At 55.2% G+C, this 25,116-nt stretch overlaps 1 protein-coding gene across 12 annotated transcripts in view; it reads right to left on the reverse strand.

Moving 5' to 3' along the window:
• Nucleotides 1-24,223, reverse strand: part of COL16A1 (collagen type XVI alpha 1 chain) — a 50,897-nt gene extending 26,674 nt beyond the window's left edge. For 2 of the 12 annotated variants that reach the window (XM_032495755.1, XM_032495752.1), the window contains exons 1-42: nucleotides 23,759-24,115; nucleotides 22,068-22,174; nucleotides 20,074-20,148; nucleotides 19,851-19,968; nucleotides 18,905-19,028; nucleotides 18,308-18,574; nucleotides 17,642-17,722; nucleotides 17,350-17,475; nucleotides 16,508-16,561; nucleotides 16,183-16,209; nucleotides 15,593-15,628; nucleotides 14,571-14,597; nucleotides 14,009-14,041; nucleotides 13,482-13,544; nucleotides 13,161-13,202; nucleotides 12,992-13,036; nucleotides 12,854-12,889; nucleotides 12,414-12,476; nucleotides 12,009-12,053; nucleotides 11,830-11,925; nucleotides 11,615-11,653; nucleotides 10,986-11,030; nucleotides 10,811-10,846; nucleotides 10,218-10,328; nucleotides 9,778-9,813; nucleotides 9,517-9,552; nucleotides 9,331-9,441; nucleotides 8,931-8,975; nucleotides 7,034-7,069; nucleotides 6,741-6,785; nucleotides 6,325-6,456; nucleotides 5,559-5,594; nucleotides 5,254-5,361; nucleotides 4,821-4,943; nucleotides 4,662-4,715; nucleotides 4,404-4,445; nucleotides 4,049-4,084; nucleotides 3,910-3,963; nucleotides 3,659-3,727; nucleotides 929-982; nucleotides 811-837; nucleotides 40-99 (exon numbers count right to left, since the gene is read on the reverse strand). In XM_032495755.1, the coding sequence (XP_032351646.1) occupies nucleotides 40-99; nucleotides 811-837; nucleotides 929-982; nucleotides 3,659-3,727; nucleotides 3,910-3,963; nucleotides 4,049-4,084; nucleotides 4,404-4,445; nucleotides 4,662-4,715; nucleotides 4,821-4,943; nucleotides 5,254-5,361; nucleotides 5,559-5,594; nucleotides 6,325-6,456; nucleotides 6,741-6,785; nucleotides 7,034-7,069; nucleotides 8,931-8,975; nucleotides 9,331-9,441; nucleotides 9,517-9,552; nucleotides 9,778-9,813; nucleotides 10,218-10,328; nucleotides 10,811-10,846; nucleotides 10,986-11,030; nucleotides 11,615-11,653; nucleotides 11,830-11,925; nucleotides 12,009-12,053; nucleotides 12,414-12,476; nucleotides 12,854-12,889; nucleotides 12,992-13,036; nucleotides 13,161-13,202; nucleotides 13,482-13,544; nucleotides 14,009-14,041; nucleotides 14,571-14,597; nucleotides 15,593-15,628; nucleotides 16,183-16,209; nucleotides 16,508-16,561; nucleotides 17,350-17,475; nucleotides 17,642-17,722; nucleotides 18,308-18,574; nucleotides 18,905-19,028; nucleotides 19,851-19,968; nucleotides 20,074-20,148; nucleotides 22,068-22,140 (2,766 nt within the window). In that variant the 5' untranslated portion in view covers nucleotides 22,141-22,174; nucleotides 23,759-24,115. Of the gene's footprint in view, nucleotides 1-39; nucleotides 100-810; nucleotides 838-928; nucleotides 983-3,658; nucleotides 3,728-3,909; nucleotides 3,964-4,048; nucleotides 4,085-4,403; nucleotides 4,446-4,661; nucleotides 4,716-4,820; nucleotides 4,944-5,253; nucleotides 5,362-5,558; nucleotides 5,595-6,324; nucleotides 6,457-6,740; nucleotides 6,786-7,033; nucleotides 7,070-8,930; nucleotides 8,976-9,330; nucleotides 9,442-9,516; nucleotides 9,553-9,777; nucleotides 9,814-10,217; nucleotides 10,329-10,810; nucleotides 10,847-10,985; nucleotides 11,031-11,614; nucleotides 11,654-11,829; nucleotides 11,926-12,008; nucleotides 12,054-12,413; nucleotides 12,477-12,853; nucleotides 12,890-12,991; nucleotides 13,037-13,160; nucleotides 13,203-13,481; nucleotides 13,545-14,008; nucleotides 14,042-14,570; nucleotides 14,598-15,592; nucleotides 15,629-16,182; nucleotides 16,210-16,507; nucleotides 16,562-17,349; nucleotides 17,476-17,641; nucleotides 17,723-18,307; nucleotides 18,575-18,904; nucleotides 19,029-19,850; nucleotides 19,969-20,073; nucleotides 20,149-22,067; nucleotides 22,175-23,758; nucleotides 24,122-24,203 lie in introns of those variants that run through there. The other 10 variants (XM_032495761.1, XM_032495760.1, XR_004325481.1 and 7 more) reach the window with 9 other exon arrangements.
• Nucleotides 24,224-25,116: the final 893 nt, after the last annotated feature.

Raw genomic sequence — 25,116 nt, forward strand, 5'->3', positions numbered from 1 at the left:
CTTCCCCCAGGTGGGGGGAAGGCTCTTGGCACCACTTACCGGCATGCCAGAGAAGACAAGGTCCCCTCGGGAAGGGCAGGAGCACTCCCCTGGCTCGCCCTGAAAAGACAAGGGCCTTTATCAGAAAAGGGCAAGGATGGAGGACCCTCTGGAAAGCGACAGTTGGGAGGCAGAGCAGGCTCTAGAGATGGAGGGGGCAGTGTTTCAATCCAGAATCTGCCTCTATTACTGTGCCCTCGGGCAATCTGTTTGACCTTTCTGAACCTCAGTCTCCTTGTCTGTAAAATGGAAATAATACCAAACGCAAAGACTGTCATGAGGACGAATGGATGAATGTATACAGAGTTCCTGCTGCATGACTCGGCAAACAACAGCTCCTGCTATTACTGCATTTTTAGCTTCACCATTGTCCGCTGATACACGGGAACTCAGCCCCATTCCCCTTGGCCCAGCCTGACTGCTGTGCCCTTCTCTCCTTGTCATTCACCTCCCTGTCCTCTCACTCATCCTTCCGAACTCAGGTCCTTTCCCTGTCCTGTGATACAGCACCCATCTGAAAATGAAGCTGTCCCCCAGGGGTATCTTGGGATTCTGGTTGAGCCCTGGGCCAGCAGGGCCAGCAACCAGGTGAAGTGGGAAGTGTTTGGGGCTCCTGGAACCTTGAACCAGGGAGCTGGTGGGTGGCAAGGAGACCAGGATGACTCCTCAACACCCATCCTCCAGCCCAGGGACACAACCGAGTGGACCCAGGTGGGGCTCTAGGGGCTGCTAATTTCCTTAGAGTATTGGTCATAGGTCCCTGGGACTTACCTTCTCTCCCTGCGACCCCTTTTCACCCTGCAGGGAAGAAACACCAGGAGGTGAGTAGACAGGAGTGTGGCAGCAGGGGCAGCTATGGCTTCCTGCTGCCCCGAGACTCGGTACTCACCGGCATCCCTCTGGCTCCTGGAAGTCCCATCTGTCCTTGCTGCCCATCAGGGCCCTGAAGGGAGAGATCCCAGGGTCAGTGGGTGAGGCTGGACATCAGCCAGCCATCTGGCCCCTCTACAGGGGATGAGGACAAACAGGAGCAGCACCGGGTTCCCCTGGAACCCGCGCCCCTGTGCCCACGTTCTAGAGGAGGAGACTGTAGGCACAAGAGACAAGAAGGGGAGAAAGGAGGAGGAAGACTGGCGTTTCCTGAGCACCTTCTGGGTGTCAGACCCTGGGCCAATGGCCTGTCAGAGAGCACTGGATGGAATCCCCACCCCAAGCCCTCCCTGCAGGACAGTATTGTCCCATTTCACAGGTGAGGAAGTGGAGGCTTACAGAGATTTTTGTTATGGACCCAACAGCACAGCAGCACCTAGGTCTGCTCTCTCCTGTCTCCCTTTAGTGCTTGATCCACAGTCTCCCCACCATAAAAGTACTCTCATTAACTCAAGGAGGGGGTGGGAATTTCAGCCCTGATTTGTCAACAAGGAATTGAAGACACTGAGAGACTGTCACTTGCTTATGAGGTGGGAAGCCCCATAAAAAAGACCAGCAGGACCCCCAGGCAGGGCCACTACTCTCCTGCCAGCACCTGGGTTCCCTGGCCCAGAGGCTTTATCTTACTTTTTGCCTCTGATACAGCTTACTTCTGGGAAAGTGAAACTTATCCCTAAAATACTATTGGTTCCCTGAGCTCACTCCTGATTGGTTATTTCCTTCACTCCTGATTGGTCCATTTCCCTAACTTCTGATTGGTCTGTTTGTAGTACTTCATTTGCGTGGAGCTCACTTCTGATTGGTTATTTCTCTCACTCCTGATTGGTCCATTCTCCTCACTCCTGATTGGTTATTTCTATTCCTCCTGATTGGTCCATTTCTACAAAGCTTGTTCCTAATTAGTCAACTTTTGTTATACCTTAATTGCATATGATGTTGCAAAGTGTAAACTGGTAGCCTATAAAAGCCTGTGTAAACCTACAGACAGAGTCTAGATCTTGGAGTGTTAACTCCTCTGGGCCTGCTGGCATAATAAACCTGAGCTCTCCAACTCTCCAAGTGCTGCTTGGTCTGGATCCAAGTTGCTGTCACAACCGAGCTGTAACACTGAGCTGTTCCACTGAGCTGTAACACATTTTTCTGCAACACTTAGGGTCACACAACTAGTGAGTGTGGGTTCAGGACTAGGAAGTCTCCTGGATGGGATTCAGCCTGAGGGATGACAGTCTGGAGAGGTCAGCCAGCCACACAGGGCATTTTGATGGCTGTTGTCCTGCAGGTCATGCCACCTTCCCACGTGGGACTCGAAGCTCCTTAAGAACCAGGGCCACCTTCATCTTTACCTCTGCTTTTATCGGGGGCTCCCTGGGACAGGCGGGGACCCTGACTACCCAGTTCTGCTAGGCAAAACAGACTGACTGCAGGCACCTGGGTGAGACTGGCCCCTCTGGGCTTCCGCACACGCTCAGGAGGAATCCATCAGTGATCCCCAAACTGGGATTGGAATTTCTCTAGGGAACCATAAAGATAGAAAAGATACGGTTCACTGGGCTATTTTCAACATCATCAAAAGCCTAAGGAAAATTATACATTTGCCCAAGACCTGGCATGGAACAGGCTGGCTGAAAGGTAGCATTTCTTTGGTTGAGGCTAGAATTATATAATCTTGTAAAATTCTAGTGAGTTCATGTGGAGTCGAAGCTGACTATTATACAGGTCTTTGATGAATAAAAATAAGGCAACACATTTATTATTACTTAATCTATGCAATTTGTTCCACAGACACATCTTTCAAAACATGGGAGTGATTGGTGAGACAGTAATAAAGGGAGGTCCTTGAGGGGAATGAGGTAGGAAGTACTGCTGACCTAGATATATCTGTGCTGCCCAGTATGGTAGCCAATAGCCATGTGTGGCTACTTAAATTTAAAATAATCAAAATTGAGTGGGGGAGGGTATAATAGCTCAGTGGTAGAGTGCGTGCTTAGCATGCATGAGGTCCTATGTTCGATCCCCAGTACCTCCATCAAAAATAAATAAACCTAATTGCCTCTTCCCCCTCCAGTTTTTTTAAATTAAAGAATAATAAAATAATTAAAATTGAATGAGATGTAAATTTTAGTTCTTCAGTCACACTAGCTACATTTTGAGCGCTCAGTAGAGGCATGGGGCTGGTGGCTACATCTCAGGCAGGGCAGAATAGAACATTTGCCATCATCACAAAGATCTACTGGGCAGCTCTGTTTTGGATGATCCTGAATAACTCCAAGGTTTGTGGTGGGGTTGGGGGAGTGAACTCATGGGCTCTGAGTCAGACGGACTTGGGTTCAAGTCCTGGCTCTGTCTCCTCACTCTCTGACCTTCAGTTTCCTCATCTGCAAAATTGGTATAATACTAGCTGTTACCTTACAGAGCTATTGTGAGGATTAAGTGACTCTGTTTGGAGCTTAGCACAGGGCCTTGGCACCGTCACTGCTCAAAAAATGGTGGTGTTCAATATTGTCATTATTCAGGTGCTCCTTCGAAACAGTGTGGTCTTCCTTCTCCAAGGTTGGGCTAGGTTGAGGCTGCTCTCCTCCCATCCCCATTGCTGCTGGGACTGGCAGGGCCAGGCCCATGCCCTCTTCCCAGAGGCAACGTCCTTGGTCCCAGCAATGTCCCCAGTGTGGAGCACAGAGAGGGCGCCTACCGGAGGCCCAGAGACACTGGCGCCAGGAGGTCCCACAGGTCCAGTGGCTCCTTTCACCCCTGGAGATCCCTGTGGAAGAGAGGGTACAAAGGTTGTGGGGGCAGAATTTGAAGCTAGCTACTATCCAGCAAGTGAGACTAGGCCTTGGGCAGCCCCCTGACAGGCATCACTCAGTTCCCACATCCCCTGTGCCCACGGCCAGGACACTGCGAAGCATGGCAAGCCTAGTGCCCAAGGAGGCAGAGGCTCACCTTGGCACCCTTCTCTCCAGCAGGGCCAGGTGGTCCCTGAGGTCCCCGAAGCCCCTGCAGATGGAAGCACAGTTAGTTACCTCTGTCCTGGAGTGGTCCCTTCCCCTGCCAATTTCCTCCAGGCCCAGGGCAGACGTACCTGAATGCCAGGCAGACCCTGGACTCCAGGCTCCCCCTGCAAGTCAGAAAAGGCAGACTGGGCCAAAGCTGTCCAAGCCAACCTGCCCAAGCCAAACTGCCCCACCGGCAGACCTGGCCTGGGTTGGGAGTTTGCCAGCCCAAACTCAGGAGAGCTCCACAAGGAGGCACTAAGGGTCAGAGAGGGGCAGGGGGTCAAAACCAAAGTCCCAGACAGAAGCATCGGCAGGCCAGGGCTGCTGCCCAATTCCTTATCCCAGAGCTGTGCCCTGAGCATCTGGTGGCAGACTGGAGTGAGCTGCTGGCTTATGGAAGTGCTGGGAGGCAAGTGGGCAAAGGTAAGGCTGGAGACTCACCTGGGGCCCCGGGACTCCCACTCCTGGAGGCCCAGGCTCTCCCTGAAGAGGCAGAAAGACAAGCCTGAGCTTGAGACGCCCCACTCACCCTTCATCCCTGCCCCTGCCCCAGCTCCTCCTCCTTGACCTCCTCCATCTCTACCTTCTCCCTACTCTGCAGCTGATCCTCCTCCACTCCAGGCCCACTGCCCCAGTGTATCTCCCCCTACACATACTCACCCACACAGCTGTAGCTCAGGACCCCACATCCACACATACCTGTAGGCCTTTCAGTCCTGGGGGCCCTTGAACTCCTGGTAGACCAGGCTGGCCCTAAAAGACACAGGTGACCCATGGATCCTGCAGGGAAAGGGGGAAGGAGGGAGAGAAGGAAAGCCCAGGGAGGGAAGGACGAGAGGGCAGGTAGCCAGAACTCACCGGTTTACCAGGCCGGCCAACACCTTCTGGCCCCGGGTCTCCTTTCGGGCCTGGCTTCCCAGGCAATCCCGCCATGTTGGTCAACGCCCCCTGCAGGCTGGGGCAGGCAGTGCAGCCATCACCCTGGTGAGAGCCGGGCACAGCCAAGAGCTAGTGAGCCAGGGCTGGTGGCCAGGCCCAGAGGAGACATCAAAAAGCAGATCCTAGTGCCCTTTGGAGAGCTCTGCCCCTCCGCTGCCCCCACCTCAGCCTGGGATCTCAAAACAGGCCCCCGACACTCCTAGCTCTCCCAGAATCGCTCCTCCACCCAGGGATTCTGGCATCCCGTAGGGGAAGGCTCACAGCCTGACCCCAAAGTCCTTCCCCTCGTTAGCTCTCAGCTTGATCTCTTTTTGCACATGCAACAAACTGCACCCTACCCCGTTTGCCTGACCTTTTCTCCTTTTGGCCCTGCAGGGCCGCGAACCCCAGGCTCTCCCGACAGTCCCGGCTGCCCTATGGTGCCTGGTGTTCCAGGATCTCCAGGATTCCCAGCATCACCCTGTAAGGAGTAGGGTTCAAGGAGGGCAGAGGTGACCCAGCTGGGAGCACGGTGCCCTCCTGGGACCTGTAGGCCCTCAAAGAGCCCTTCACTGGGGCTGGGAGCTGGGCAGGGAGTAGAGAGTGGGCACTGGGCAATCAGGAATAAGAGGCAGGGAGGGCATCTGCGAGGAGGTGGTGCCCACTGAATTCTCTCACCTTCTGCCCCTTCAGTCCACGCTCTCCAGCCTTGCCCTGAGGAGAAAACATTCCAGCACCCACTCACTCATACTAGACACTGCCCAGTGTCTGGCTCTGTGTGAGACCTGGGACTGTACAGTATACCAAACAGACCAAAGCCTCTGCTCTCATTCTAGTGAAGCAATGCTGGGTCAATTAAGAGAAGTCTTGAGCCAGACTCCCTGCCTAACTGAGCCTGGCAAGTTACTTAACCTCTCTGTGCCTCAGTTTCCTCATCTGCCAAATGGGGATGATAAAAAAGGGCATAGGCTTCTACTCAGTAGGGTTCTTGTGAGATGAGACGAGCTGATGTGTGTGAGGCAGTGCGTAAGCCACAGTATACACTCTGTCAGTGTTCGCTGCTGTGAGCCGGGCAGTGATAACAGCAGTCACCAGGGTGGTGATGCTCACTTCCTGAATGCTTGTCCCAGGCTTTACAACAACACTGTGTGCAGGAAACAGAGGCACAGACATGGAAAGTGACTTGCCCAAGTCAAAGTGCCACTAAAAGGCAGAGCTGGACTTTGAGCTCAGGTTTGTGTGGTCCCAGGTGGTGCTCTTTCTGCACGCTGCGTCCCAGGATGAAGGGCAGGGGCCTGTCAGGCCAGCGCCCTCTGGGGACAGAGGCCCCGGCCCCTCCACACACTCCCACCTACTCCCCACTTCGCAGGGAGCTGGGAGACCCAGGCAGCCCACCCCTCTCAAGCCCTGCCTACGTCCCTCCTCCACAGGCCCCAGAACTCACCTGTTTTCCTGGCAGCCCAAAGCCTGGAGGCCCAGGCTCCCCTTTCTCTCCAGGAGGCCCAGGCAAGGCCACCACGTGGCTGTCCTCATCCTGACGCTCAGACAGGGTGAGGCATGCCTCACAAGGCTCCCCCTGCCAAGCAAGGACACACAAGGCTGGGGGACTCGGGCTGGGGAGTGTGGCCAGGCCTGATGTAGCACGTCTGCTGGGCAAGGGATATCTCAAAAGAGATTGTTGGAAAACTGGTAAGAAAGGAAGGTGGGGGCCAAGGCCTCAGGGGTCTTGAAATTCCTGCTGAGAAATCAGATGTTACCCTCAGGCAGTGGGGAGCCTTGGAGGATCTGAAGTAGAGGAAGATGAGCGCGTGTTTAGGAAGCTGGCCCTGGCTGCAGTGCGGGGAATGTCTTCAGACTCACCTTCTCCCCTTTGATGCCTGTGGGTCCCACTGGTCCTGGAGGCCCCTGTGTGATACGAAGCCATGTTGGGGGGCAGGTATAGCTCAGTGGTAGAGTAGGCGCTTAGCATGCACGAGGTCCTGAGTTCAATCCCCATTTAAATAAGTAAGTCAATATATGTAATTACCCACCCCCCAAAAGAAGCCATGTGTGATGCCCAGCAGCTGCCTGGGCCATGCTGCCCAGGCCTATCATCTCCCCACCTCCCACCTTGTCCTCCTCCCCAGAGCTGTTGCCATCCAAAGCACACCTACCGGACTGCCGGCTGGCCCTGCCTCCCCAAAATTACCCTGAGAGCAAAGCAGAGAACACAGGGTCAAAGTTGGGAAACATATAGATGCTAGGTCACTCCCAAACTACCAGAATAGCAACTTGGGACCCCCTGTCTACCCTCCTCATCTCCTGGCTAGGGAAACTGAGACCCAGAGAGGGAAAGGAATTTCCTCAAGGTCTCTTGGAGAGTCTGTAGCCAGCCTGCTTCTGCTCCCAGCCTCACTTTGCGGAATCCCAGCCCCACCCTTTGCCCTGGCCCAGCACACAAAGATCAGGAGTTCATTTCTCCGACAGCCATTGGCTGGACCCCCGGAAGTGCTGCGCACTGGGCGAGGTGCCGGTATGTAGTGGTGAACAGTGCAGACAAACATGCCTGTGGAGCTTACACCCTTGTGGGGACACCAAGAACCTTTAAATAATAGTAACTGTGAAAAGCAATGAGTGCTGTGAAAGAAAGAAACAGGGTGATCAGACAAAGAAGGCAGGGGAGGCTGTTTTAGACAGGACGGTCGGAGAAGGGTTAACCACAGTTATCAGAAAGACGAGACTAAAGTCAGTCAATGAAAGACTGGGGGGAGGTAGAGAGGAAAAACGTTCTAGACAGTGGGAGCCACAAGTACAAAATCTAAGAGGTGGGAACATTCTTGACATGTTCCGGGAAGGAAGGAGGGCAGCACATCAGAAGCGCAGGAAAGGGGAGAGGAGGGCCAGATGAACCTGCAGGGGCAGGCACGACCAGGCATTCAGGGTCATGTGAGGCACAGCAGGCCTTCCATACAAAGTCGAGTCATGGGAGGATTTTGAGCAGGGAAACAATGTAACCTGAGTTCCCCTCCGACACACACAAAGCCACATTAGCTACTGGATGACAAGTCTGAGAGCAGCAGTGGCCAGGTAGGCAGCTGCTGCCACCATCCAGGTGAAAGATGATGGGGACCCAGACGAAATGGCGGTCATGGAGGTGAGCAAAGTGGGGGGAATTGAGAGATGCGGTGGCAGAGCTTTCAGATGGAGGAGATGATGTGGGTGATGTGGGGATGGGAGGAATCAAGGATGCTGCTGGGTTTCGGGTCTGAGGAGGTTTGAGGAGCTGGGTATATGCCATTTATGCAGCTGGGGAAGACCGGAAGAGGAAGCAGGTATGGGTGGGAGTGCAAAGCTCCATTTGAGAAATGACAGGTGTAGAGCTGGTAGAGCTGAGTCTGAACATACATCCCTGTGTTTCTCACACTTGAACACTCGTACACCCATAGAACCCCTCATTTGAGTAAGACTGTGTTATAAGTTCGATGTTGTCATTTGTCTCCAACGCAGACGCAAATATAAACGTTCACACGGGCACTGAAATTGAGTGACCCATCGGAGTAGCGACGATGACAGACTCTGGAATCAGACTCGCTGGGCTCAAATCCTAGGTCTGCACCCAAACACCCGTGTGACTTTGGGCAATTTACTTGGCCTTCTGGACCTCTTTTTCTTCCATAAAATGGGAGTAATGGAGGACCTAGACCATAAAGTTTTGGGAGGAGGAAACAAGTCAACACATGTACAAGCCCTTAGAATGCTTCTTGGCACAGAGTAAGTGGTAAAGAAGTGTAAAGGCTATTATTTTATTATAAGGTGGTCTCGAATGTCCATAATTGTTTTGGATTATCAGTAAATTAAAAGTACAACACTAAGGAACTCTCTTGGAGAACATGCGGGCCCTCAGAAATAAATTCTTTGACTCCAGTCTGCAAAACACTGATGAATTTACTTCTCTGTGGATTTACAGTTTTATCTCTTGTCTATATTGTCCCTATCCCCCACCCAGCGGCTCCCCTCCCTTGCCTCCCTGCCAAGAAGTCCCTGTGTCCCTGACATCTAATCAGGTCTCACCTTCTCTCCTTTCAGCCCTGTTGGCCCTGGAGCCCCAACTTTCCCCTGAAAAACAAGCAAGTCACAGTCACAGCATCCCCCAACTCCCATTCCTCCAAGACTCCATGGGTCCCAGTGTCCACCGAGAAAGGCCAGCTCGGAATAACGAATCCTACAAGCCTGCAGGTCACTGGACAGTTACTTCTGTTATACAGCTGGGCACGCAGAGATTCTAAGAGGGAGTCCTGGGTTAGCACAGGGGTAGAGGGAGAGACCAGGCTATAGACCTGGGACACCTGCCTCCAGGCCTCCCTCTTGGTCTCTGCTTTGAGACTCTGGGCTTAGGGAGTCAGGGAGGCCACCAGTGTGACAAGGATGGGCTGGCCTGGCCTGTCCTGGCTAGGAGGAAGCAGTCACTCACCGGAAGGCCAGGCAAACCGAGACCAGGAGGGCCCACGTCTCCTTTGGCTCCTGTAGAAGGCCCAAGATGCTGGGCCGCTACAGCTGAGCTGCAGGACAAGCAGGGCTCCCCCTGGGGAAGGAAGAGAAGGGATCAGAAAGGCTCCCACGAGTCAGACGGGGGCAGCCAGAGGATGGGGTCCCTCACCTTCTCTCCTTTGAGGCCTTGGATGCCGGGGTCTCCCTGCAGGAAGAAAAGGTTTATAGGCTGAGACTGAGTATGTTGGGGCACCCCAAACTTCCTAGCCATATATGAGGACAGCAATGTCACACACCACAAACCCTTCAAATACCCAGGGGTGCCAGGGGGTTCAAGGTCAGCACCCCAGGGCCACGGCTCATCAAACCTTATAACAGATGGAGGAAATGAGGCCAGGCTGACACCCCACCGGAAAATGCCTATACATACCCGATCACCTTTTTGTCCAATAGTTCCCAGGCCATCCTGAAAGAAATGGTCTATGAGGGAGTGGGGTTCTGAGTCCAGGCTAAGACCCAAATCCAGCCCTGCTTACTCCTTTCCTCCACCCCAACTAACACCCAATCCCAGGAGAAGGGCACAGCCTCACTCACTATAAGCATTGGCTCTACCCCAACTCGCCCAAAAGGCATCTTAAGCCTTGGCTCAAGGACCCTGGTTGGTTGCCATGGAGACCTGAGGTGACCTTCTAGCCCAACCCTAAACTCTATGGTTCAGTCCCAGACACCCCTGAGCTAAGAGCCTAGACTCTCTGCCCACAACGTCTCTATGGCCATGAGAAGTTCCCAGCACCTCGGCCCAACTCCTCTCCATGATTACACACCCCAGGTTTTTTGTGGAGTCCCAGAATGGCCACCCAGGGCACTCACCCTAGCTGGTGCAGGATCACCTGGTTCTCCCTTGGGCCCTGGCTTTCCAGGGAGCCCCACAAAGTTCTGGAACCCTTTAGGCAGTGTTGGGCACACTTCACAGGGGTCACCCTAGCAGAAGGGAGAGACTGTGAGTGGACAAGTTAGGGCTGAGGCCCTGGGTCAGACAAGGAGCTCTAGACATGGGGTGGGCCAGGGCCCTTCTCCCAACATCAAAGTGGACAGCAGGAACACTGGAGGGACTTTCTGTTCAACAGACTCATTCATTCAACTTATGATTCCTGGACATCACAAAACTACATCCTCATGACGAGCCATAACAAATCGTTGTGCCCCATTTAGAGATGTGAAACTTGAGCCAAGAGAGAAGTTCATTTACTTGCCACGTTCATGTGCATGGCCAAGATGGGATCTGAACTCAGCTGTGTAACTCCCAAGCCAGGCTCTTTATTTAGTAATCACACACGCATGCCACAGGAAAAAAAAGGTGGAGGAGGGTGTCCCAGAGCCCAGCACCCTTGATGCTCAGTGTCACCTTCAGAGAGAGGCTCGCGCTCCCACCCCACTCTCGGGCAACCAGGTCTGGGACTCACCTTCTCTCCCTTCAGCCCCGGCACCCCTGGCTTCCCCTGTTGGAGAAGTAGTGAGCATTACTGCCCAGGCAGAGAGGACCTGAGGACCGAGGCCCTCCCTCTGGTGGCCTTGGTAGTGCAGACCTGGTCATGGTGGGCAGTGCCCTCCCTCCCTCACTGGCCTGGGGTCACTCACAGGCTTCCCGCCAGGACCTTCCTTTCCCGGCACCCCGGAGCTGCCCTGTGGTCAGAAGAAAGGGTTAAGGGGGAGGTTTGTGGCCTTGACCTCAGCCCATCCACCCCTTCCCCATCCAGTCCCCTCTCTGGATGGCAGGACAATCCTGCCAAACCTCCCATCTCCTCTTGGTCTATTTTGTCAACAAACATTCCCTTCCTGTTGCCTGTCCTTCTCCCTACCTAAATCAAGTCCTTCTGGTTGCAAAGCAAGGGGGAAAATGAGGCCTCTGTGTGCCCCTTCCCCAATGCAGCACGTTGCGGGGTGATCTAGGTGACCCTACTGAAGCCACAGTGGACAGACATTTCTAGGGCTTTCTGCTCTTTAAGGCACAAGGCCCTAAAATGAGCTTAGGCCAGGCCCTCCAGTGAAGATCACTGTGGTCATTACCAGACTTGGGCCTGCCCATCCCAATGCCTGGAACCCAGGCCAAGCCTCCCTCGTCAGCAAGCACTGGGATGGGGACACTGCCCACGAGGAGCCCAGCCCCATTGTCCCTTCCCCACCCCAGCCGCCCCTGTCCCCATTCTCATCTCTCCTCCCACCCAGCAGGAGCTCCTGCACATGTCCCTGCTTCTGTATGTGCTTACCTTGTCTCCCTTGGGGCCTGGTGGGCCACCCGGGTTCCCCTGAGGAAAGAAACAGGGTCAGGCAGGGGCTTCCCAGGGCCGTTGCATTCCAGTGAGATCCATACTGGTCCTTTCCCCCAACCAGGACCCCCAGGACTGAGCCTTACCTCCCCACTCCTGGCCAGGCAGGAGAAGGGTCTCTGAGGGAAGGATGGCAGAGGGGCTGGGGTACTCACCGGGGTCCCAGGAAGTCCTATCCCTGGGGGCCCAGGGAGGCCAGGGGGCCCAGGCTCTCCTGCCAGCCCCTCAGGCCCAACAAAGCCAGGGTCTCCCTGGCACAAACATAAAGTGGGTGTGAGAGAGCAGCCGCCTCAGCCCCACCACCCACTCTACCCCTCAAACGGCCACAACTCACCTTCTGCCCTTTGGGCCCTATGACACAGATTTCTCCTGGCCGGCCCTGTGGATGGGGGGCAGGGTGTAAGGACGGCCAAGGCCTGCCTGGCACTTCCCTGGGGCAGAAGTCCTGCTGGGCCGTGTAAATACCCAGTTGCTTGCCCTCACTGCCCCGCCCCAAAGCCAGACTCCGCCCAGTGCCCCCAGGTTCATCAGATGTGAACCTCAGGGGCATTAGAGGTCAGATCTCTTAGGCTGGGAATCAGGAGGCCCCTCCTAGGACACAGCCCTCCCCTCCTTGGGTCTCTGTTCTCCTCTCTGAGCAGGGTAGTGGGTAGGATTCTGATGGTTATATTTCTGCATTTCAAGACTACGTGCTGAGGGATGTGGGGGTTATGATGGGGAAGGGTCCTGAGCACCATACATCTCGGCCTGGCTTTCCCGGCGAGCCCTTGATGCCTCCATCTCCCTTCTCGCCTTTCTGGCCCTGAAGAAGGAAGAGTCAAAGTGGTTAGGGGTAAGGGAAGGGGCTGGAAGAACCAGGACAGCTCCATCTGGGGAGGGATGACTGCTTTCTGGACCTGTGGTCTCAGCCTCCCCAGAGACTGAATGGCTTCAGAGTAGGGTAGGCAACAGAAAGAACTTCCAAACCAGCCAGGCCACTCACTCGGAGAGTCTGTGGCTTTTCCCTCCAGGTCTGGTGGGAATTTGGACAAGGCAAGATGACTGAGAGGTCTGGAGGGCCCTGCCAACTCTGGGCCCAATGACACTATCCTCTAGATTGACTTTGGACACCTCCCTCCTCATGTCTGCAGGATTCGCAGACCTCCCTGGCACCCACCCTTCAAAATCCAGGCCCATTACCTTCTGGCCTGTGGAGCCTGGGAGTCCTGAGGGTCCCTGAGATCAGGAAGGACACAAAAGAGAGGTGAGGAAAGAGGAGGTGGGGGGAGGCTGGGCCAGGACTCCACAGCCCCACCCTGTCCCTGATCCCATGCTCACCAAGGCTCCTGACTCCCCCTTCTCTCCCTTCGGGCCTTCTGAGCACTGAGCAGGGAGATAAGGTGTTGAGAGGGGCCTGGGTCACCCCACAGGCTTCTGAGGGCACAGCCCCTTCCCTAGAGGCTGGCTCCATATTGGCCCTAAAGTAGCCCCCTCCTCCAGATCTTACCTGAAGCGGAGCATCCGGGGAGATTCGAACACAGTCATTGCCCTAGAGGTAGGGGTAGGGAGCAAGGGATCAGGGCAGCCTCCTAGGGGAGTCACCTAGACCTGTTTTGAGAAGGATGGGCACAGGAACCCCACAGTCCCAGGTCCCCCTAGAAAATAGAGGTTTCTACACAGTAACCCCAGGAGAGACCCTGGCCCTCATCTCCCATTTGGGCCAGGCTGCAGGTTTCTAGCTGAGATGATAGGATGATGGCTCACAGCCCAGCCCAACCCCAGGGCACAGCTGGGAAGGTCCTGCTGTGGCCGTGGCCGAGGCACTTACCCGGGCTCCCTTCTCTCCCTTGGGTCCTGATGGACCAGGCAGGCCGCGCTCACCTTTCACTCCCTGTGGATGAGAGTAAAACAAGGGCTGGGACCAGAAGGGGACATAAGAGCCTAGAGGAAGCTCTCCCCAGTCTGGTCCTCTCCACGCATCCACCACACATGGGCACAGCCCTCCTCAACCCCCACCTCACACACAGCATATGGATTCCATATGCATTCATCTGAGTGTCCCTCCCACCCCAAAAGGCTATATTTGGCAAATCTATAGTCTCACGCACAAGGTATCTCTTCCCCTACACCCCTACCCAAGCATGCTAGCTCACACGCAGCACACCCAGGGGCACAGGACACATGTGTGTGGACACACACGTGTGGAGTGGCAGAAACCCGTGATGGTGAGTGTCAGACTGCCTGAATTCAAATCCTACCTCCACCGCTTATTAGCATGTGACTCAGGGCCAGTCATGTGACCTCTCTGAGCCTCAGTGTCTTCATCAATAAAATGGGATTCATGTTAGCACCTACCTCAAGGGACTGTGGTGAGGAAGAAATATAACCCTGCAGGTAAAGTGTTCAGAGCCACTTAGCACGCAGAGGAAGGTGGCCCCGAGAATTACGTCATATACTCACAGGCACACTCACATTTGCACCCATGGGTATACGGGTTCACCCCCACCAGTGTGGGTTGCACACATACAAACATGTCCAGAAATGCCCATAGCCTCACACACACACAATCACTGACACACCAGTCGCACATGTGCGTACAGCTGGGCCTCGGTTTTCCCTGAAGTAAAATGGTAGTACCCACCCCACAAGATGCCTGAGGGGGTTCAGGAAGGTCAGAGTGCACATGGGTGACCCAGGGCCCGATACACAGTGGACCCTCAGAAAAGGGCAGTTCTTAACATCCTTATATACACACAACCACCTACTGTCTCCAACACACATGCACATCTAATCACCCCACACCTTTGCAGGCTTGGGGAGCCCTTATATAAAGACACAGCCAAGGGGCCACATGCTGTGAGATGGGCTAGCACCACTGAAGAGGGCAGGAGTGTCCTGTTCTCCATCTGGGACTCACCTGGGGGCCAGAGGGGCCAATTGTGACCTGAGGGGACAGAGGAGAGAGGATGTAATCATGTCAGGAAGGAGAGGAGACCAGGGGCCCAGAGAGGGCAAGCAATTTAGCCAGGGTCACACAGCATGGTGGCTGGACCAACCGCCTGAATCCCAGCTCCTGCTCTGCTTCCCAGGCCAACAAACATGCTGATTTTATGCCCTAATGCTGTCAGGCTTCCAGAGGGGTCTGACCTACCTTCTCTAACCTGACTTTGGCTAGCTCCACCCCCTAGTTGCTAGGATAATATGGCTGCTCGGTTGCCATGGCAACTCCTGAACATCTGGGGACCATCAGCCTTACCGGATTTGGTGGAGTACTGAATTTGGTGGAGGAAAGAGGGGCAGGCAGCAAAGAGGGTACTTCCTAATGTTCCCCCAGGCCAGGGGCTTAGAGCTGAGGGGAGTGGGGGCTGTGCCCTCTCTGGATCAATGCGGCGTGTCAACTCAGAATGTCAGGCTATGGGAAAGTGGTGACTCATACTGCCCACGGAAAAGACACAGGTGGATACCATCTGGGCTCACACTGAGCCCCTTTCCCTTGTCCTTCTGGCCCCCCAGAGGGAAGATGGGTCAGGCCCAGCTAGAGAAGGATTGGAGGGGAGGCCCTGAGCCAACATGTGGTTTTGGGAGCCAATACTGGGCTGTGTCTCCCTGAGCCAGTCCTTCACCTTCTCTGTCTCCAAGATGACACAGGAAATCTTCCAAGAAGAGCAGGCCTGAGTCCTTGTGGGGAGTGTAATCAAGGCCCCGATTCTGCTGCCACCACCCCGTCACCATTCCACCCTGGATCCCAATACATTGCCCAGATTGCAGGGCATAAGGCTGCCTTCCACGTGGCCCTGGATTGGCAGGGATGGGGTGATGGGCAAGGAGAGAGTGTAAAAGGGCACAAAGATCCCCTTGTCCTTAACCAGGAAACTGCCAAGCCAACCTCTAGGCAACGCCCACGCCCAGCTCCCACCCAACACACCCCTATGCACTTACGTTGCTCTCCTGGGTACCCTGGACACAGGGTGGGCACTGAAAGGGAAGGATCAGCCAAAAGGTCAGGTCTGAGACCCCAGGAGCAGCCCTCTCCACCCCATTCCCTACCCCATACACACACCAAGCACAAGAACATCACAGGTGTCTTGGGAGGAGTCAAGGGAGCACAAAGGTAGACATCTTATCAAATAGGCCTCGCCCTTCAACTCCCACCAACCCAGAGCCAAGCTATTTCTCAGATGAGAAAACTGAAGCCCAGAGAGGAATAGCAGTGGGCCTGGGTCACACAGCATGTTGGAGCAGAGTGAGGCCCAGAATCTGGGGTCCATGGCCAAGGCCTAGGCTCACTCTAGGATACCCACAGCCATTTGCTGCCAGCTCAGCAGGAGTGTCCAAGGTTAAACACCCCCTTCCTGAGAAGAAGCAGTGGGCAGGCAGGGCCCAGCATAAGGCCCCCAAGGAATGCTGGGAGCTGTGTGGTCATCCCACACCCCCATGCTCGGGCTCCAGTGCCCAAAGCCTTATCCAAAGGGCTCATGCTGGCACCTTTCCAACTAAGCTCTTTTTGCCAGTCTAGATAGGAGGCTTACCTCATCGGCTGCTGTCTCCTGGTGGGCCTGGGAAGAGGGAGGGCAAGAGAATGGGTGGGGAACAGAGGGGACAAAGCAGTGCTTCCAATACCCCTACCCAAGAACCATCAGGAGTGGGTGCCCTAGACAGTGCCAGGTACTGTCTGTCTCGCCGCCATTCATCCTGCCTTCCTGGAACTGGCACCTACATACCCTAAGCTCTGTCCAGGAGTGGGGGCAGGTGGGAAGAGCGTGGGCGGAGAGTCTCTTACTCAAAGGGTTTACAGAGGACGTGGAGGGCAGACTGAGGACACTGTGGCCTCCTCTGCCCACCCACTGTCTCTACCTTTGTTCTCCTTTCTGCCTTCTGGCTGATTCTTCCTGTCAGCTGGGCATCCACCTGAGCAGACAGAATAAGGGGGAAATCTTGAGGAGGGGGCAGTTTTGGGGCCCATACTAGAAAGGGGCCCCCAGGCCAGGGCATGGACCCCAGGAACCCCTCAGTCTGATATCTGGCAGCTTCCAGGGCATCAAGAGCCTGCTCAGGACTCTGGCATCCCCAGAGGCACCCCTCCTTCTCCTTCCACCCACGTGATGTCGGAGAAAACAAGATCACGAATCAATGGGATCCTGTGTTCCTGCAGCCAAAGGCTGGGCATGATGCCTGTGGGCAGGGAGCTGCCTGGCCAGGGGGTGGGGCTAAGGGAGGAACTGGGTTTCCCTGCCACCCCTAAGGAACCTGGGAGCTGGCAGGGCAGCTGGCCATGGTGCTGGGTGTGGAACCAGCCTGGTATTGGCCGGGGCTGAGCCCTGGAGGTGAGTGAGCCCCACAGCAAGCAGTGTAACCTGGCCTCTGACCCCAAGTATCCCTGTCCTGGAGAAATTGTCTTTGGGTGACAGCCTGGTCCTTCTCTCACCAGAAGGGTCTGGGATGGTACCAGTGAGGGTCTCTGTAGTGCCAGAACTAGACAGGCACAACTCTCAATGCCAGCAGGCAGGCAGGCACAGGGCATGCAGTGGGCTGTCTCTGCCTCCCTGAATCCAATAGGGGTGGGACACAGACAGGCAGGGCTTCCAGTGCCCTCTCTGCCCCTGGGCACACGGCCAACTGACCCTGGGGGTAGCCAGGTCAGGGAAGGCACATCACACTTGTACCTGTGTCCATGTCTGTCTATCCTGCCCACCCACCTTGCTGTTTTGCGGCTCCTCTAGGCAGAAGCAGCGGGTGTAGACCTTGCCCTCAGTCTGCGGACTGATCTCGATGAGCTCATTGTTCTGGGTGTCCCGGCGGGCCTTGGAGGTCTCTGGGGAACACTGACCAGTGTAGGGGAAGGGCTGAGGTCAGTACAGAAAGCAGACTCCATCCCTGACCTTCACCCACTCATCCTAAGTTTAGGCTTCCTAATTCACCATTCCCAGCACACTGTGTCCCTGGGCGGTGCCCTAACCCTCCTGGCTGTGCTGGGGCTGGGCCACTCACCCCTCCTGGTAAAATCTCACAGCAGCCCTCCTCCAGCACAAGCTCCGGGTCACAGTAGATGTGTGCCTGCTGAAGGTCAAACTGTAGGGGACACACAAGGGTCACTTCATTTTAGTAAGTAGCTCTGTCTTGGCCCCCAGTGAGGCACAGAGATGGCTCCACCCCAGAGTTTGCCCTCAGAGGCTTTCCAGTCTGGCCTGAGAGACCATCAAGAATATAGCTGTCACAAAAAGCAAAACAAAACTACACGTGCAAGGAAAACGGAGAGGAGGGAGGAATGCTCGCCTTGGCCCAGAGGAAGAGGGGAAGAGGAGGTACCATTCAAGCTGGGCCTTGAGGACCAGTAGATTTTTAGCAGGTAGGTGTGCAAGGAAAAGTATTCCAGGTGCAAGTAGCAGCAGAGGCAAAGGCTAGAGCTGTGAAAGCATTAGGGGAGGTGGATGGCTGGGATGGAATTAACCAGAGCAAAACTGCGTGGAGAGATGAAGCAGAAGATGGTGATGCAGACATTTATAGGGACCAGATCATGAAAGGCCTTGAATGCCACATTAATATGTTCAGGAGGTCCATGGGAAACCATGAGAACAAAGGAAGGACCTGGACAGATAGGTTCCAGGGAGCTCACCCAGGCTCCCAGAAGGAGTCCATGCCCAACCTAGCACTCACAGAGACAGGTTTGCCCTGCTCAGCATCCAAGCCCATGAAGACGTGGCCCACAGGCTGCACAGGTCGCCAGGGCCCCAGAGGCCGGGAGGAGGCTGATGTGCAGTCCACATGCACGGATGCCACACGTCCGGCCACGCTCAGCATCAGCTTGTGCCAATGCAGGTCGAAGAGCTGGGGCACTGAGAAGATGCAGGACACAAAGTCGCCATCCTGGCCCCGGGCCCGGAGCTCCAGGCTCCGCTCTTGGCTGTTGACTTCCAGAGAAATCTGTGTGAAATTGGGAAAGGCACAGGGCAGGGAGTCAGAGCCTCCCTCCCCCACTGAGCCACAACATGACAAAGTTAAGGGCCCTCGAGCTCGTTTCACAGGAAGGGAAACTGAGGCCCAGAAAGGGGGGAAAAGCTGGCTAGGGTCACAGAGCAATACATCCTAAAAAAAAATGGAATAGGTGCTGGTGGGGTGGGGGTGGCCTCAAGGGTGGGCACTGGGATGGCGTAGGGAGGCCCCAGAAATCAAAAGCAGGGGCAGAAGTTGGGCTGAACTGGGACTGCTTGACTCCCCAAGAGCAAGAGGGGTGGAATGGGGGGTCGGACTCACCTGTGGGTACCCATCGCCATCCGTCACTTGAAACAAATACCACGTGTTCTGATGGGTGTGTTTCTTCAGCAATAGCGTCAGCACCAGGGCAAACTCACTGGGGAGGCCCTGAGGGAATACGCGTCTGGGGGGAGAGCAGGGAGGGTGCCCTGAGGCTTAGGTAAGAGACCACAGGTACACAGCTCCACACTGACACATCCGTATACTCATCCACACATTCTACAGACACTTACTGAGGGCCTACAATGTGCCAAGTGTGGGTCTGGCTATGGGGGGGTGGTCAGTGGTGAAAACACAAAGAAGGGACCTCTCGTAGAGGCTTCAAGTCTAATGGGTTGGGGGGAGGTAAAACTACAAACAAAGAATCCTCAGAATGACTGTTCCCCTATTTCATTATGATTGTGGTAAGTGCTTCCAAGGACTCCAGGATGCCTTGGAGGGAATAACTGGGCTTGGGCTAGGAGAAGAGATACTGAAAAAAAAGATGAAAGGGTTCAGCATGACTAGAGCAGCAAGAAAGAAAGAGGAACATTTTGGAAGATGAGGCTGGAGAGGGAAGCAGGGGCCAGACCACCCAGGGACTGGTGGAAGTTTGGACTTCACATACATGGGCGCGTGCACACACACCCACACATGCACAAACATGCACACACACACGCCCCTTGCAATTTCCCACCTCAATCCTGGGGTCCTCATGGTGCCCATAAATTGCAGACCTGTCCTCCCCCACTGCTAACCAGATGAGGAGAGGACAGAGGGTGGGCCTGCCAGTCTCCTCCTCCTGCCCACCCTGCAAGGCCCAAGAGTGGAGATCAGGCTGACTCCTGGCAAGGAGTGGGGTAAAATGACCCACAGCTGCCCCTGGGCTGAGGGCCCAAATCCAGAGCTGCTGGGGAATGTGGTTGCCCTCAGTCTGGATTCCCAGCAGTCACACTGGGGCCTTTACCGCGTGGGCTGGGTGACTGAGACCGCGCCCAGCCGCAGGATGAGAGGCCCCCTGTGGTTTCGAATCTTCTTGATGGCAGATGTCTTCATGAGGCTGAGTCGGCGGATGAGATTGAAGCCTTCGGGGGAGACAGCAGATGAAGAGCTCAGCTGGGCAGGTGGGGGGTTCAGGCCACCCCAAGAAGATGGTGGAGAGGGGACAACAGGATGAGATGGACACTCACCTGTCACGTTGGTCGATAAGTCACTTCTGTATTCCAACTTGAGTCCTTCTTGCTGTGAAGGTAGGCACTGCTCCCCTGGAAGAGAATTGGCAATGGGCATCTGGTGGGCTCAGGCTGAGGGGGCTGCACAGCCGGGCTCTTGGGGAACCTGGGATGGAGCAAGTTCATGTTCCCTACTCTGCATCTTTAGCTAGGCTCTGCCTTGCGACTGCTCTCACCTCTGCCTTCTGACCCTGGCTACCCTAGGAATGGGGAGAGGGCAGGCACCCTAGTACATACATGGGAAGACTGAGGCCTGGCCCAAGGCTACTAAGTGAGTTTGCAGCAGAGCAGGAATCAGAACTCCTAGAACCCAAATCTCCGAAGACCCCAAGTCAGGGACCAGGCTAGCAAGAGAATGAAAGAAACTCTGGGCAGCCCTACAGATGGGGTGGGGAACTATGTATTTACATGTGCTCCTTCCATGACATATACCCAAGTGGGGGACAGAGGAGCACTTCAGGGGCAAGGAAAAGTCAGGACCATGCACACTGTGTTATATACAAGTGCATGTGCAGTTGTAGATGCCCGTGCCACCAGGGATGCCAAGTGCTGCTGGTACACGTGTTGTCAGCAATGGGTGGGGCTCTACTTCCCGCAGCCAAAGCAGACAAGCAAGACAGACACAAGTGTGAGTCAACAGATTGACTTTTCACCTGGATAATCTCCTGATGAAACAGTGAGAAGAGACTGAGGGTCTCAGTGGAACACAAGCTCGAGGAAACCATTAGAGTCTTGGGTCTCCAGACAGGGTATCTTAAGGGGGTAAAGTCTCCTGGAGAAGGGGATAGCTTAATTCAGGTCTCTAAAACCCCAAAAGGACAAGTAGGCAGCCACAGGCCTTCCTCTTCTCTAGGGCTGATTGCTACAACAGGAGAGATAGAGGCTAGATTCAAAGAGGCCTTTTCATCAATGTAGATGGGGCAGCTGGGACAAGACAATGAATATAGCTCCTAGAAGCTGAGCACTGGACTCCTGGATATCTGGCCGGAAGAAGGAATCCTGGATCTCTCGGTCCACTGACCCCACTGGAATCTTCCTCCCCCAGGTCTGACCAGAAAACCATCACTGTCTTTAGCATCAGCAGCAGCAATGGGTGACTCATCCCTTGGCAATAGGCCCAAATTCCTTACAGATGTTGAAATTTTCTGCCCCAACCCCAAGGGGACCCGGTGAGGGAGAGGAGAGTAAGACTCATGTGCTCACATATAAAGACACATATGTGCACACACTACCCACAGGTAGTCACATGTACCCTTCACATCTGCATCTTGGGTTTTCTGCCTCCTTTGGCTGGATTTGGGTTCTAGGAGTTCTATTTCTGCTCAGCAAGGCGGCCAGAGGGCACCCAGCAGGGCAGGGCAAGTTGCCCGGTCAACTTCCTCTGGCTTTGGGCCCTGGAAAGCTACACCCTTTGTTCCATCCAGCGTCTGGGCCCTGAGACGGGCCCTTTATCCAAGATCGCTGTGGAGGAGGAGGAGCACGTGGGCTGGAGGATGGATTCTCCAGCATGGAAAGGACTGGAGAGGCCTGGCCTGTCTGGGGATGCAGCTTCCCTCTGCAGGGAAAGCAATCTGCTCCTCCTTCACCATACTAGCTCCACCATGCTGTCCCCACCAGCTCTTGGGGCACAGGTTGGGTTTATGTATGAGGGAGAGGGGTACTTCTCACACACAGAGACCCAGGAGTATGTACAGATGCACAGAGTAACTCTGAGATGTAAACACAGAGAGGCCCAGAGACACACACACAGGTGGACAAAAATACACACTCTCTAGCTCACTTCACACAGGCTTATGTGGGCAAGCAACTCAGGCCACCCCAAGCCCAGCCCCCAGATTATCCTATAAATGCCCAGATGACCCAGGCCCACAGTCACATATGTGCATACAACCCCGCACTTCAAGGAGCCAGTGGCAGGCCTATGGCATTCTGATCCTCACGTGTCATCTCACCTGGGTCTGCCCCATGGCTGCAGGTGACCCAGAGACTGAGCAGCCACAAGCCAGGAGCCCACGATGCCCACATCCCGGTCCAGAGAGGTCGGCCACAGCCACAGCACCTGAAAACCATAGAGACCAGGAAAGTGGATTCCTGTGCTCACAGAGCACAATTCCACATATGGGCAAGCAGCAGCCAGCCCTGGGGGCCCAGGCACTGGGACTAGGGTGGCAGGAGGTCTGGCCAGGCATCAGTCCCTCTCAGATGCCCAACCACAGGCCTTGGGCTAGGTTTTGGGCTGGGGTGATATTCAAAATATTTAACCACCGGTATGGCACGGACACTGAGCAGTCGGAGCTGAATACTGGCTGGAGCACTGAAACCATGTCCAGGCAGCATCTGGCTCTGCCAGCAGATAGTTGCTGGATTGAGGAGAGATCTAGAGGGTCCTAGAGGGCCAGGTCACTTGGGATAGCGAGGTGGTTGAGGCAGAAGCTATTTGCCAATACACTGGAGTATTTCAATATTTTATCAAACTGTGTACTATTGGTATATGCTAATCTTGTATCTGGGTAGCTGCACCCAAGTCAGCCAGGTAGCCCTGTCTGGCGCTGACAAGGTCAGGGGCCGACGACTAGGCTAAATCTCCTGGCAGGCATCACAGGGTTGTGTGTGAGCCCAGGAAACTTCCCCCATGGGTGCAGTGGGCGGGAGAGCAGGTCACCCGGCTCAGGACCTTGTTGCCAGCCTCCCCTGCTGATGGATGCTCGTCTTTTAGTTTTATTAAACCCTGATGGATGGGCCCAGTTAAATCAATGTGGACTCAGCAAGCAGCCAGCAGAGCCATACATCATCTGGCCTCCCCGGAGACAGGCAGTTCAAGAGCACAGTCATGCATGTGTCAGCATGATACACACAGATACACAGACACGTATACACACAGACCCATTTGTGCTAGCCTGTGCATACAGTCCTACCTGCACACAGGCATGCTTGCAGAGACACATGCTCACCAGTACACCCAGACACACCAGCTTGCAAATATGTATGTGCACACGGCCAGCCTATGACTAACCCTTCTGTAGGCCCTCCTGTTGGGAAGTTCTTATGCAAGTCTGACCTCATTCCCTCCAGCTATAATGGAATTCTCTTTCCCTCCCTCAGTTCTGGATAGGGGGTGAGAGCAGGAAGAACCCCTCACCTCAGTATATTTGGAGATAGGACCCCAATCTCCTTCCTGGGGCAGAACTGTTCCCCCACCCTATTCATCCCCCATCCTGGTGGTAGGCACATCCTGTCTCTCAGACCCTATCCTGGCCTCCCCCTCCTGCCAGTCAGTGGAAGGGCTGCCAACTGTGAGAGGCATGTGAATGCATGTGGAGGCGTGAACATCGATGTGCTCACTCGTGTCCCCTTCCTGCTCCAGACCGCTGGCTTCCACTCCTCTAGCTCCAGCCAGAGCAGGGAGCTAAAGGCATGGAAGGAGAGCAGCTTCCAAGGAGATGATCCCATCCCAATACAAAGGCATAGATTTAGGGGCTGGGAGAGTCAGAACTGGGATGGAGTTTATAGGTCATCCCACTAGAGAGAAGAGGACTGAGGTCCAGAGAGGGGATGCCACTTGCCTCAGGTCACACAGCAAGTAAGAGGCAGAAGGAGCCCTGCAGTCCAGAGCCCAGAGGCAACCCCCTCCACCTCCACTTACCGTGGCTGGGGATCCCCCCCACCTCACTGAGTAATCCAGGCAGCCCAGCGCAGCCAACCACGGAAAGCAGGGCCTGTGTTCCTCAAGCCGGCTGGGAGGTCCTCGATCACTTCTAGCCGGCCTCGGGTCCCCACTTTTCCTGGTCCCGAGCTTTGGGGGCTGAATGCTACCCGGCGCGCGCGTGTGCCTGCCGGGGACTGCGGGCCACTCCGGGTGGGGGAAGAGGGGGCGGTTCCAGGGGGCTGGGGACTTGCCAGGGCCGCTAATGGAACACAGCTGGACCCGCCCGCCAGGCAGGAGGCGGGAGAGAGGGCCGGGAGGGGGCTCCAGCGGTGGCAGAGGCGGCGGGATGCCCAGCCCCTCTCCTGGCCTGGCTGCGCTCCTAGGCCCGCCCCTTCCACATCCCCGCCAGGTGAGCGAGCGAACGAAGCGAGCGAGGCAGGACCTTGCGTGCCCGGAGCTGCCCTGCAAGGGGGCTTTGGCAGCAGGCGGCGGGTGGGCGGGGAGTCCGGCCCTTTAAGAGCTAGGCCTGGAGCTTGAAGGGCCTCCCCTCTGCCACTCTCTTCCCTTTCCCTGGCTGGGCCTCCAGCAGGCTGGCGGGGAGGGTGGGCTGGAGACCCTCCTCCCCAGTTCCTCGGGACCCGTGACGTGGCTGCTGCCCAAGCCTTCTTGGTCAGCTTTTTCCAGCTTCTCAGCCTAACATTCCCAGTCTGTTTTCTGACCATCTGACTAGGGGGAGGGAACCCCACTCTAGGAGTGGAGGGAGGGGTGCTAAATTAACCCCTTTTGCTCTGGCCCCATTCCCAGACAAGTGGAACCCATCAGGTCCCTTTATTCCTCTTATTCCATGAGGTTAGAAGGGCTCGTATCCCTGTTCTCTGCTCTTCGTGATTTTGAACTTACTAGTTAACTATGACTCCACTTTCTCATCTGTAAGATGGGATAAGGATCACGTATACTTCACAGGGTTATTGTGAGCAGGAAACCAGCTAGAATCTGTAAAAAGCACTCACCACGGGTCTGGCACAAAAGGAGCTCAATGAATATTCACTATTATCATTATTTTGTGAACAGGGGCAGGAGGTGGGGACGGGGTGAGGAGGTGAGGCTGGGATTTAGTTGATACTCAGGATCCAAGGAAGTGAGAGGAGTTGAGGTTGGATGAAAGGTTGGACTTCTGAGGAGAAGGGAGTAGGTAATGTATCCCGTTCTGTCCAGAGGCAGGGGGTGATCAAGGTGACCCTCCCAAGGGGCTCCCCCTGGAGGCAGCAAAGAAATTTCTGGGCCCCAAGAATGAGGAACTACAGAGTAGGTTCAAGAGGCCCATGAGTGGTAGGGATGGGTATGGGGGGAGCAAC

Source organism: Camelus ferus, chromosome 13 (assembly GCF_009834535.1).
Source record: "Camelus ferus isolate YT-003-E chromosome 13, BCGSAC_Cfer_1.0, whole genome shotgun sequence".
NCBI classification, from domain to species: domain Eukaryota; kingdom Metazoa; phylum Chordata; class Mammalia; order Artiodactyla; family Camelidae; genus Camelus; species Camelus ferus.